The sequence below is a fragment of the Necator americanus genome, chromosome IV, assembly GCF_031761385.1.
Source record: "Necator americanus strain Aroian chromosome IV, whole genome shotgun sequence".
NCBI classification, from domain to species: domain Eukaryota; kingdom Metazoa; phylum Nematoda; class Chromadorea; order Rhabditida; family Ancylostomatidae; genus Necator; species Necator americanus.
The window spans coordinates 14,443,958-14,456,398 of NC_087374.1; the positions used below are offsets into that span (position 1 = coordinate 14,443,958).

At 40.4% G+C, this 12,441-nt stretch overlaps 1 protein-coding gene across 2 annotated transcripts; it reads right to left on the bottom strand.

Annotated features, from left to right (window-relative positions):
* Positions 1-1,954: 1,954 nt before the first annotated feature.
* Positions 1,955-8,680, bottom strand: RB195_001266 (uncharacterized protein; the record flags this gene model as incomplete). Of its 2 annotated transcripts, XM_064197962.1 has the most annotated exons (3): positions 1,955-2,502; positions 2,557-2,711; positions 8,463-8,680. In XM_064197962.1, the coding sequence occupies 3 exons, from the start codon at positions 8,678-8,680 to the stop codon at positions 1,955-1,957; spliced, it is 921 nt and encodes a 306-aa protein (XP_064053843.1). The 2 variants fall into 2 exon arrangements, with proteins under 2 accessions (XP_064053843.1, XP_064053844.1); XM_064197963.1 differs by lacking the exon at positions 8,463-8,680 and having other exon boundaries at positions 2,557-2,704.
* Between the last annotated feature and the right edge of the window lie 3,761 nt (positions 8,681-12,441).

Genomic DNA, 12,441 nt, shown 5'->3' on the forward strand with positions numbered 1-12,441 from the left:
AATAATGTAAAACACAGTTGTTAAAGCCTTAGCTGCGGAAAAAAAAACTGAAAACTCTAGAGCTGCGTTGAGCTAGAGATAAAAGTGCATCTTACAGCAAATAGTTTCCTTGCAGATTTTGTAAAAGAATAATTTCTAAGCTACTAATATCGAACATTTCTGAAGTTGAAACATGTGACTTTACTCAATTTTTCAACATTTTTAAAGTTATGATATTAAAGCTGTGAGCAATATCAAATTGTTCGCAATAGTAAGTAGATCACGAATATGTAACTTCATATTACTTTTCGAGAAATATATTCATGCCAAAAATCATATATCCTTGCGGCGCAGTTGTCTCGGACTTAGCTTTGTTAATGTGTAGCCGCAGGTAATTCTTTCAAAAGGTATTTTAGTGATAAGTTTCAAGAGCTCTAATTATATACAGTCGATAGAGCCCGTGCTCACAAATCTAATCATGTATAGATTCTATAATAGAAATCAAAATGGGGTGTGTTATGAAAAGAGACGAAAAAGACGCGGATCCGCGTCTTTTCTTCTTTCGAAGAATTAGCAATTCTACTGTAGGGTGTATTGTGGCCGCCTGTCAATTTTGATGTTTTCCATGTGTCATCCGTGGGTACGCTATATCCTGGCTGCTGAAAAGTAATTTTTTCTTTTCCTGCGGTTGTCGTATTACAATAGGAACAGTATTGTCCGGAAATTCAGAGACTACTGTAGCAGAAATATGTCACTGCCAAACATAATATTAAATCTAATGGATAACAACTGGACCTCAAATCACTGCCACTTTTTCTCTCTTTTATTTACTTCGTTTGACTGCCCGTTTCCTTCAATCCACGGTATGTCGGACCAACTTTTTTTTATTCTCTAATAAAATGAAAGAAATGGGACAGAAAATTGGAATTGAGTTGGAACGGCCACATTGCGCTTTGCTGCATTGAGTTGAAAAGCCCTGCTCCTCGCATGGTGTGCAGACATCAGTGGCGCAATTACTCGCAACTGATCATACATTAATTGTCTGGGGAGTTTTCAAAACAGGCACAAATGAAAATAAATGAAAAGGTCTTTTCAGTCAATACGCCAATATTTATCTCTAGTTGCTCTGGCTAACTAAAATTCCATATTTAAGAAGGTTAGCAAAGTGAGTAGATGACAGAACATCAGGAGAGGTGAGGTCCGCTACTGCCATCTTTCTTGATGTGAGTTTCGTTTTCACAGGTTTATTTGTATAAGTAGACCTTTAATATTCTTGGATATACTTACGTGTATTACGTTGCATGTACCGTATCTGGTAAATTACACATGCCTAGATTCTTATTTTATCCCGAGCAGTTCATTCTGTGAGATGACCGCTTTAGTATTTGTCGAATCTACAAAACTGTTCATTACTGTCGTTTTCTCTGGAATATCAACCAACACCTTTCATCCGAAAACAAAATTTTTGTTTGGTGGAAACAGAGCCTGTGATTAAGTAGCAGGTATAGCTTATTGGCAATTAGTGACATAGGACTATTCTAGAACTTGAATGATTGAGAACCATTTTAAGAGTTTCCGTGAAACCTCGAGTTTAAGTTCCAGAGTTCTTGTGGACATGGATCCGATAACGAGATGATGGTAATTCGGACTCTCTGAAATGCACTCAGGTGCAGATTTTCTGGAGCATATCTTTTAAGATCTGTTTTTTTTTTTTGGAAAAGATAGTTTATTCTTATGACGATGTGTGTATTAAGGGCAAGACTTCCCTGAATACTAAAAAATATTCCTGAAATCACAGTATAGAGCTGAGATCATCGGCAAGATGAGAAATGGGAGGTATGGTAGGTAACAGCATTGTAGGACACCAACAGGGAAAAAAGTTACACGTACGCATTCACCGGTGAGTAAGGCAACCATGGGACCACAACTGATAAAGAAGTAACCAAGCAATTAAACTAGCAAAATAGCTACACAACTACCATTCGAATGATCGATTGATCATTCGGAAGAACTTGAAATTTTCTGGTTTATAAAATTGTCGCAATTGTTGTAGCACTTCTGCACGAACCACTGGATGTTTTCTTCCTTTGGTCTTCCCGAGACAGCGCAAACTGCCGCCAGAACGGCGAACGCACGGAAACTTTTTAGCCGGGTCGACGCCGAAATTGTCAGGTTTGACCACTGCAATCATCTCTCTTCCCTTAAGTGAACATGGGAAATTAATTCCGCTCTTACCTGGCACGAGTCCAAGAAATCGTTCCGTTCTGCTGACTTCCAGGGCTGGTTGTGCAACAAGACGTTCTCCATCAACAATGTGGATCTGGTCCAATGGAAAATTGTCCAGCCATCTTTTCATATGTTTGTGGTAAACTCCTATGCGAATCGCTCCCCATCCCACATTAACTCCGCCCACTTTGGAGGAACAGTTTGTCTTCAACCATGGAGCGCAGTCCCCCACAGCCATGTCTTCGAACGTTGGCATCATTCCCAGTGTTCTCCTCTTTGAAGAAGCTTGCGTGTAGTCTGACAAAAAGAGAAAAATGCCTCAACAATGTGACCTCAGAAACCTAAGCGTACCAGATATCGCTCTCATTACCGGATCTCGCACCACTATGATGATTTTCATGGCTGGATTGAGCGCGCGGATTCGTTCGGCAGCAGCTTTACTGTGAAAATATGCAGGGCTTTTCTCGATCGTCAACTGATCATCGAACGTGAAGGGCATTTTCTCTCTGAAAAAAAAAACAAATTCCTGGTCGCAAAGTCTACGAAGTTTAAATATGGTTAAGTTTTTTTAGTGTTAAGTTTCTTCTTAAAAATGTCTGGAAAACAAAACAGCGGACATAAAAATGACTTGTAGACTCATTTCCTGTGTTTGCTTTTTCAACGATCACGTGTATTCTATAATACATATACAAGAATTCCAGAAACAATTTCCAAGTTCTCAACCTCATGAGGCATGGCAAAATAATCCATTGTCTGTTTTATATTAACGAGTACATGCAAACCTTGTTGAACAAAAATTCTAACGACGTATGTGCTGAGGTATGGACGTGTAGACGTAGCTGGACGAACTCCTACATCTGATTCACCATCGCGACGAATGGGGTGACTTACCATTGCCAAGTCATATGAGCACCATACTTTTATTAGGCGTGTGATGTGTGGAAGGAAATTAAATTTTAAAGAAAAGATCGGGAATGGGGAGTCGAGGAAAAAAAAGCAATGTAAAAGTTTTCAGACCAACGCAAGCGCTAACGAGTTACTACATTTCGTGTTTATCCAATTTCTGCTATTCATCATTTATAAGTTGTATATGCTTGTGCTTTCGTTAATATGGTTTATTGCAGTACATCCTGTAGAAATTTCTCCCTACCGCATACATTTTCACTGGTAAAACTACTTACTCTCAAAGTTCGATAACACGTCACTTTCGGTCCGGTGGCAACACAACTGCCATCTTAGATTTTCTGATGCCAATGCTAATCCACACTAATTGAATAGTTAGAAAACCATCGGAGAAATTTTTCCTTCAGGCCAAATGAGCGAAAGAAATCTTACTCAGATCCGAAATCTTTGACAGAGGAACTCCTTAGGTACGTACACCCTCGTCAAGTGATTTCCTCAAAACTTAAAGACACCACCACGCGAATCTGGGGTGGTGCGGGTTCCAGGTGGGTTACAGGGTCGTAGATTATGGAGAGAAGGGTGATTCCGTCCATTTCTTTCTGATTACAGTAGAAAAACGGCCCGAAAGGTGCGACGCGTGCACAATGCTGGCGCGCTCCAACAGAACTTAAATTAGAAAAGAGCGCCCCGGTACGCTCGAAGCCACTTCTCCCGGGCCGTTTTTCACGGCAATTAGGAAGAAATGGACCGAATTACCCTCTTCCCCATGATCTACAACCCCGTATAGGCATAACTCACCTGGAACCCGCACCACCCCAGATTCGTGGAGTGATGCCTTCAAAGGAGAACAAATCCCACTTTGTACATTGACCTGTCCGCAATACATTCAAAGTAGATGAGGAGAAATTTGACAAAGACGTTGAGAAATCACGACTATGTCCTGGTAAACTGTCGAGAGAAAAAAAAGGTTAGCAGTCTAGAAAAACTTAATATATGTAGGTTTCTAGCGATGCTAACAAAACGTGCCCCATAAAGAAAATGGCGTTTAATTTTATTGTACCGGTCTGTCTCATAAAATTTATTCCACTTTCTTCCACGTTTTTGCACCAGACGTCAGACGACGCCGTAGACTGTATTGAACATTGTAATTTTACAATTTCACTGATTCTACTCAGGGGTTCTTTCTTAAACTTCACAAAGCATTTTTTGCTGTAACATGTTTTGATGAAAGTGAATCCCTGGAACGGATCACATTCCTTAAAATTTGATAGAGTGATAAAATTTTCAAAATTTTGACAAGAAACCTAGAAGTAGAATTGGAGCGCAATTGAAAAAGTTGCTCAATGAGTCAAACTGCTTCATGAACAGAATGAAATAGAAGATTGCATTCAAAATGAACGTGGCTCTGTTCTTAGACAAACAGCGCGCTTCGGTACCATAGAATTTGACCGTACCACCAGTTAGGCACTTCCGAACAGCTCTTAGATGAGACATGGCTTAAGAGAAATTGTCAGCTCCACTCATTTCACGTCTAATAAGATATATGCTAAATCGACTTCTTAATTACTGTCGAGTCCTGCAAGGCAACGGTTTGCCCGCGTGACCGCCGTGTGCCACATCTAATCAACGCTCTAATCTGCAGCCGGCAAATGACCGGCTGCATTTGCATTTGATCTTGTTTTCGATCCGGCCGGCGGATGACGTGTGACAAATGACAATCACCCGTCTGGATGTACTGCTACCATGGTGACAACCCAATAATTTTTCCTGTTTCAATGCATTAGCCTGAACCTCGGATAAAAAATCGAAACAAAAAGCCTGTATCCAATAAATTTCTTCCAGCTGGATAAACGGTAAAGCGGAAGCCCCAACTAAAGAAACATGCGTTGGTTTGATTATCAGCCATCCAATAAAAGTCTGTCCGAGGACAAACGCCAAACGCAGTGGAAATATATTTCTAATTGGTTTAGCGCTGGAACCCTTCAAAAAAAAAGAATAAGTCTACTACCAATTTATCGACCGCGAAGGGAGAAAGGACTTGGTTGCCACCAGGACGGTTTTGAAACACCGACCGTGTAACCGCAGCGGACCTCTTACCAATTGCGCTACATCCGCCCCCAACAAAAATTCAGAACGGTTCAGAATTTTCGTGAACCGTTCCGAAATCCCTGATGGTTTCGTTACCATCGTATTCATCCTCTCAAGGATAGACCTTTTGGATACGTTCCCTGGTCTCGATGACTAATGGGTTGCTCAACTTATTTACACTGGTCACCAGACCCTAGGCTACCGTAATAGCAAACATATCATCATTCATTTACAGTGGCTGAGGGAACAGTTGTTCAGTGCGCTGCCACTGAACAGTGCCAATCTGTTGATTGGGCAACTTTTTAGGGAATTAGGTAACTTTAAGGAAATATGGCCGCGATGTCCGTGACATGCCTACTGTTACTGTCGACCAATCAGCAACAACTTCTTTCAGCACATATGTAGTAACTGACCGTAGACACTGGCTAACCATAATTTAAACTTTGGTCAGACTTCCAATAAGAGGAAAATACGGATTTGGCCACTCTGATTTTACCATATTTAACTTTATCGCTGTTAAATCTAACTCGATGGCGATTTTTCCAGATATTCTGGATGCGCGTCGAACGTACATAGCATCCTTCATTGCCGCATGTATATATATGGTTATGTGTTTGTGTGTCAAGAAGACCTCACCGTTTGCTACGAGAACCTCTCGGAATCACTTAGAACTCTGAATCTATTGCCAATTACTGATAAACATTCACTAGTAGCCGCCATCAAGGTTGCTGTCAATTGCAATCGATCCGACCTGACACCAACATCGCTATTTGTTGTGACAGTTGAGATCGTACTACTAAGGAGGAGAATGCCAGTTCTTTTTCCAGAATTTCTCTTCATTCCCCGTTTCCCCAGGCGCTAAGCGTTAGGGGATTTTGCCAGACGGCCACCTACTACTACTCCTTTGTGCGTTTCAGACCTCCTTCTCATAGGATTAAATAAACGCGTCGCGCGCTCGCACAAAGACGTTTCAGATCCGGGATGAATAGGACTGTTGAGGATAACGAAGAGAGCAGAGCGAAAGAAGAGAAACGTCCCCTTGATTCTATGCTTAAAATTCACGAACCAACAGTAGTCGTTAAAACGGTGAATCCCAAACTACCATGCACACGCAAAAGATACATATCGATCGGGAATGGCAACATTTCCGATGGCCCACTGCACTGCTATAACCTTTTACGATGAGGATCCTACTCAACTATGCATGCTATGTGTTCGTGATGGAGCGTGCGAAATATCGTCAAGCTGAGGATCGTTTAACGCTTTTGCATGCAGCTGCACCCCATGAGGTCACGAAATATGAGTCCTCCATTGAAATGACGAACCCTCCGCCTTGAAAGTATAACACTAAAAGTTCGATAAACCTCGTCATGATATGATGAAGTTCCTTTTGATGATCTGTGCAGAACCGCAGTAATTCTTCGTCAAAAAACAAAAGAATTGCAGGTCCGCTACTTTGCAACGCCAACGATTCCATATACAAACTTGAAGATTAATTTCAAACAATGATCTCTAAGCTCTGAAAACTCGCTTACCGTGCAGTCAGTCAACCCATATGAGGTGAACTTACCTTTATAGTTCATCCGAGGAAACCAGTGCAGCAGCAGCACAAGATAAATAGAGGAGAGCCGAGTGGATGATATTTCAAGACAGCTCGTGCAGGAAACGCCTTATGATTTTGGCGTAGAGTGAGTTAATGGAAGTCAACACTAATTCCAAACGTACTAGTCACCTCCACTTAGCAACTGGGAACACAACCCTGGAGAATGTCAAAAAGTTACCTGGGGTGATCCCAGAAAGCGAAAATTTTTTCTTGACTTTTTTTTTTTTTTTGCAAATGAGCCAGAAAGCTGTCACATACATACGTGACTCAGTCACGGTCCTCTATTCTCAAAATGAAAGAATGAAGAAAAAATTCATCATGAAGATTTTAAAACATTTCGCTTGGTCAATTCTACGTATTCTTTATCTAGCTATTCCCCCGCATTTTGTTTATTTTGTTGCCCTAGTAGGTCCTTTTTCCTCCTCCTTTTCGCAACTACCCAGCGAATCAGGTGCTCCAAAAACTGGTTAGAATCCCTAGCCTAACGTGTGACCAAAACAATACTCCTTTCTTATGTTTTATGCGCGAACATTTCCATGTCCTTTAGCTGAAGGTTCTTGCAGTGCGATGTTAAATATTTCCATGTCATCTACTTGCAGTTTCCACAATTCGAGCCTTTGATCTTTCTTAAAACGATATTTTCAACAGGAATATTTTCGAGAAGGGACGACGGTTTCTGAATGGATCCCCCCTTTCAATATTTTTGCACTCAAGGCGGACATGACTAAGAGATGAATGCGACATTGTCAATGAATGGATGCACAAATCCGCCATTTAACAAAAGAAATTTTTTGGTTTCAATGACGTCATCAATGGAATGCATAAAACAGTTATAGAATACTTTTAGAGAAGTTTATATTTTAACATCAGAATTCTTTTTTATTCATATTTTTATTTTTAGTTAATCTTTTTTTGATAGTACTAATTTGACTAAACTATGTAACTACGTTTTTATTGTAAGTACTTGTTTTCTTCGATGAAAAATCTGTAGTGGATTGAATTAACCATTTAAAAAAATTTCCCAAATTTTTAAATGTTTCACAAAAAGGCTTTTCAGACTAGTTGCGGTTTTTTGGTTAACAAAAAATTATTGAAGCTGGAAGACAACTGCTCACGATTAAACGGAAACTTATCGTTTCCCTACAAACACAAATACGTAGGTAAGATTCGCGTACTTATTGCCACAACGACAAAACATAAACCACTTTTAAATGAAAATTCTGTAATAGAAGACGAATAAGCTTTTTTGAAGTCCTTCAAAGAAATTAGTTTCAGCCTTTTAGACATTTTACAAAAACAGACAAAAAAGATGAATAGAAAACTAGTGTTCTCCATGAGAATTTTTTTCGGATATTACGCAATTACGTACTCTACACCAACGCTGGCTGATTTGTTTGTCTACTTATTGCGTGTCTTCTTCATGTTATTCCGTGTGATCCCAAGTGGCAGACGAATATCCAAAGAGTCCTAATGAGCTCCGGTTCCTTGAGTATAATGATAGCACTCTAATGGCGAACGCATAATGTCATTAGCGTAAAAGCTAATAGACTCGAAGCGCAACTGAGAAAAGACGAGAAAACTCGACATGGAAAATGCAACGAATCACGCCAATTTGTGAAAGGTAAAAAAGTGGGAAAAGTTCTTCAAGTCGTCGCTCACTTACCTATACCATTCCAGTCCTTTATGATAGTTCTTATCAAAAAAGTGCACTTCTGGTCCAGGTGCTCGAATTCGTGGATTCAACCTCAGAAACTCCAATAGAGCCCTTGTACCGGCCTTTTTCACGCCGACTATAATCGCTATAGGAAACTTCTGTAGTGGATCGACCGCAGAATGAGCGAAAGCTATAGACACTGAGATTGATAGGAAATATCGCAGCATTCCGGATCTGAAACATGACCATAGTCAGAGTCCCGAAAGCAGCTACGTGCAGAAAATTGAAAGTAATAAAATACAATCACATGAGTAGGCACGAATAAAGGGAACGGTTTTATTCTCCCAACAAAATTGAATATTCACGGATTAGATCACTGGATCATTGGTTTAAGAAGGATTTTTTTCTGCAGATATGACCTTGTTGTTGCAGATGATGTGATTCCGCTATGAAAACGATGAATGGCGCAATTTGTTTGGCGTCATAAAATACACGGCTTTCCCAGAGTTTTCAAATGCTGTCGAACAAAACTTCACGGAAGCCCAACATGCGTATCTGGCTAGCAATGATTCACAAATTTAAAATCAGCAGCGTTTGAAGACTTTGAGAAGGGTAAGTAAAATTAAATAATAGATGTTAAATAAGATGCGATAAAAATCTTGATCACGGCGCTCCTAACACCTACAGTAGACCATGCACCAAACAGAGATCGATCGATACTCAAGAAACCGAAAAAAACCTCTTGAGCTCGTGAAAGTAAGGAATGTGAAAACGGGTAGAGACCACCCGGTGAGCGCTTCCGCTGTCTTCCCGCTGTCCAACGTGGGCGTGGCCCTGTCGTAGGGTTGCGGTGGAGCCGGACAGGAGATAGTGTTTTAATTAGGGTCAACATTTTTTTCGAGTTCACTCAGCTAAATGTAGTGGTTGCATTTCTGAGAAAAAAGCGACTGGACACACTACTAATTAGAGGAATATAGTGATTGAAGGGGACCTACACAAATCCAGAGAAAGAAAAAGTCCGTTGAAACCGAAATATTTCCATGAACTTCTTGCCGTTGCAAATAAGCGATAAAGAAAACTGTAATAAAAATGAGGAACGCTTACGTCTAGCCTAGAAATCTAAAGTGATAAAACGGCATTGGTTTCAAAGTGAAAACAATGAAATGCGTGGAAGTTTGGTTTTCATTAAAACAATCCCCTGGATAAATACATCATGATCCGTGCAGAAAATGAGATCGCCGTGGGAGAACTGGCTGCAGTGGGAAGCGTTTCGCTAATGCAGAGCTACTTCCAATCGCGCTAAACTATTATTTGAGAGCTATCAGTTTCAGAAAAAAAAACCAGTAATGATTTCTCACAAAAAAAAACGAACTTATAATCGCAAAATTTTCCACGAGTCGATTTAATGAAGAGATGTTATTTCCTGGTTAGTAGGTGAAACTATGAATCGAAACTAGTCAGAAGTTATAGAATATAAGAGAGTAAGGAAATTTTGAGCTAGTGCTCGCTTCTTCACGTCTTTCCCTTGCTTCTGCTTACAGTTGCACCAAGCAGTTTCTCGCGACAAACCGTGAATGTCGCGGAAAAAAGAAGAGTTGCTCTCCTCTTCGGGAAAGTGGCTGAACTTACACGGTTATTAGACGTAATTTTACGCTATAGTATCTTCGTCAATGTATAGTGAACGGAAGAAATTTTAGTAACGTACTAAGGATTTTTTCAATTCATTAATAAAATAACACTCGAATGTAATTTGCGTGCTTTTGTTACTGTTATTTCGTGCTGCAAATACATTTTTTAGTTGAATAGTACATGAGACCACTTCAACATTGAAAAGGTAACACTTACTGCAAAGCAAATGCATAGCAAGCGTGACTTTTTTTTCGATGTTCGCCTCAAAATGAATTGGGCTTTAGCATTTTTCCGAGTACATATGTATGTAGGTCGTAAAAATGCGAAAAAAAAGCCATCTATCCACAATGAAAAGGATAGCTGAACGTTGTAGTATTCGAAGTTAGTGTGTCTGATTTTTCTTCTATTCGGATCTCTTCGATGATATTCGATTCGAGCATATTTCGTAGTTGGCTGCTGGAGGCTCTGTTTCACTGCAATTTAGCGCAATTAGCCGATGGACATATTGAAATGTGCATGGACACGACTGAAGCTGAAGTCATGCGTAACTGCACTCGTCGACCTCATTAACTCATAGCATCCGAAGACGAGAATATGAAAATGGTGTGCTGGTAAGGGGATTTTTGCGGGTTCGACGTGAGATTAATGTAGATTTACCTTTATATACGTGCACTTGCTTGAAACACTGCAGTAATCAGCAATTCCAATTTTCTATTCTATGCTCCATCGAGCCAATCTCACCCAGCCATGGACAGCTCATAGTCGGCACTTTAGATCTTCATGATTGCCGCCATTCACCTTGGGAAACGCCGTCTCACACATACTCTTTCCAATTTCTTACACACGCTCCAAATACTGGGAATCCAGAAATGACCCACGGTCTCGGCATGGGTGTGATAACACCATCTTCGATGTTTTGGCGTCCTTTTCGGGAGCATCACCGCCGTTCGGTGCCAAAAACTGTGACATATTGGCCGAGAGAACATATGTACATACTGGCAGCTCTTATTCACACCATCTCATGTAATTAAGAGGCATCATTGTTAATGGAGTTGGTGGAGGCTGGTCTCAGTTTTGTATATGGTAATTTGAGCAAGATCCAGATGAATGACGGTATACCCACCATATTTCTCTGATTCCTAATTATTCGTCTAAGCGCTTTTCTTTTGATTTATAACGAAAACGCATCATAAGTACAGCATGAGCAAATTTAGAGGTAAATTGAAACCAAATCCTCAGAGAACTAATTTCTGCTTGTTGCAAGAAGAAAGCGAGCACGCATTCCGAAAGATGGACAGATGTTTAGGTTGATGCACAGGATGGCAGGATACGAGACATGCAGACGGACAGACAGACAGTTATGCAAAAGGACAGACATGCACAAATGCAGAGAAATACACATAGGAGAAACTCACAGATGTAAGAATGTGGAAGAACGGGTACGAAGACAATGAGTTGTGCGTTGGGACAGAATTACGGCGGAGCAGGCGAGAGACGCAAAAAACGAAGAATGGACACTAACAGGAGCAGGTTACCGGACGTTTTCACTTAAATTATGCGAATAATCTTACATTACCATTACCCGGTCAAAGACAAGGGTACCAGAGATTTTGTAATGTTCAAATGTGTTCAAAATCATACGATATTAATCTTTCATGAATTATCGTAACACTTAATAGTAATAATTTGTGTACTTTACTTGCGATTTTTTTTATATAAAAGTATACACAAGTCTTTGAAACATATTAGGCAACGTGGAAGACTATGTGCTGGCAGGTAACCTTAAAAAACTACCTTAAAGGCATCACCCCACGAATCCGAGGTGGTACGGTCCATTTCTTGCTAATTGGCGTAAAAAACGGCCCAGAAGACGTCGCGTGTGCACACGGCTGGCGTGCTCCAACCGAACTCGTTGTAGAAAATAGCGCGCCGGAACGCTCGAAGCCGTATCTTCCGGGCCGCTTTTTACGGAAGGACAATTAGGAAGAAATGGACGGAATCACCTCCCTCTCCTTAACCTACGATCCAGTATACGAATACTCCACCTGAAATACCACATAACATCAGTAGATATTGATTTGAAACGGGGATGCATAAACGTCGAAAAAAAGGCAAACGCTGTTATACAATTGTACAATGTTATACAGTGTTTGTTACAGCTTTTACTATGCAAATAATTGTTTCTTTAAAATTCACCGAAAATAATCACTTCATTTTATATTCAACGTCTTCTAACACAGATAAACCTTTGGCAATGGCTATGGTTACTTTTACAGAATCCACCTCTCTTATAGAACTGTGAAAGCCAGCAACAGGTGGGAATGTCTGCTTCTTCACACACTCTCCCCTCCCAGTGGAT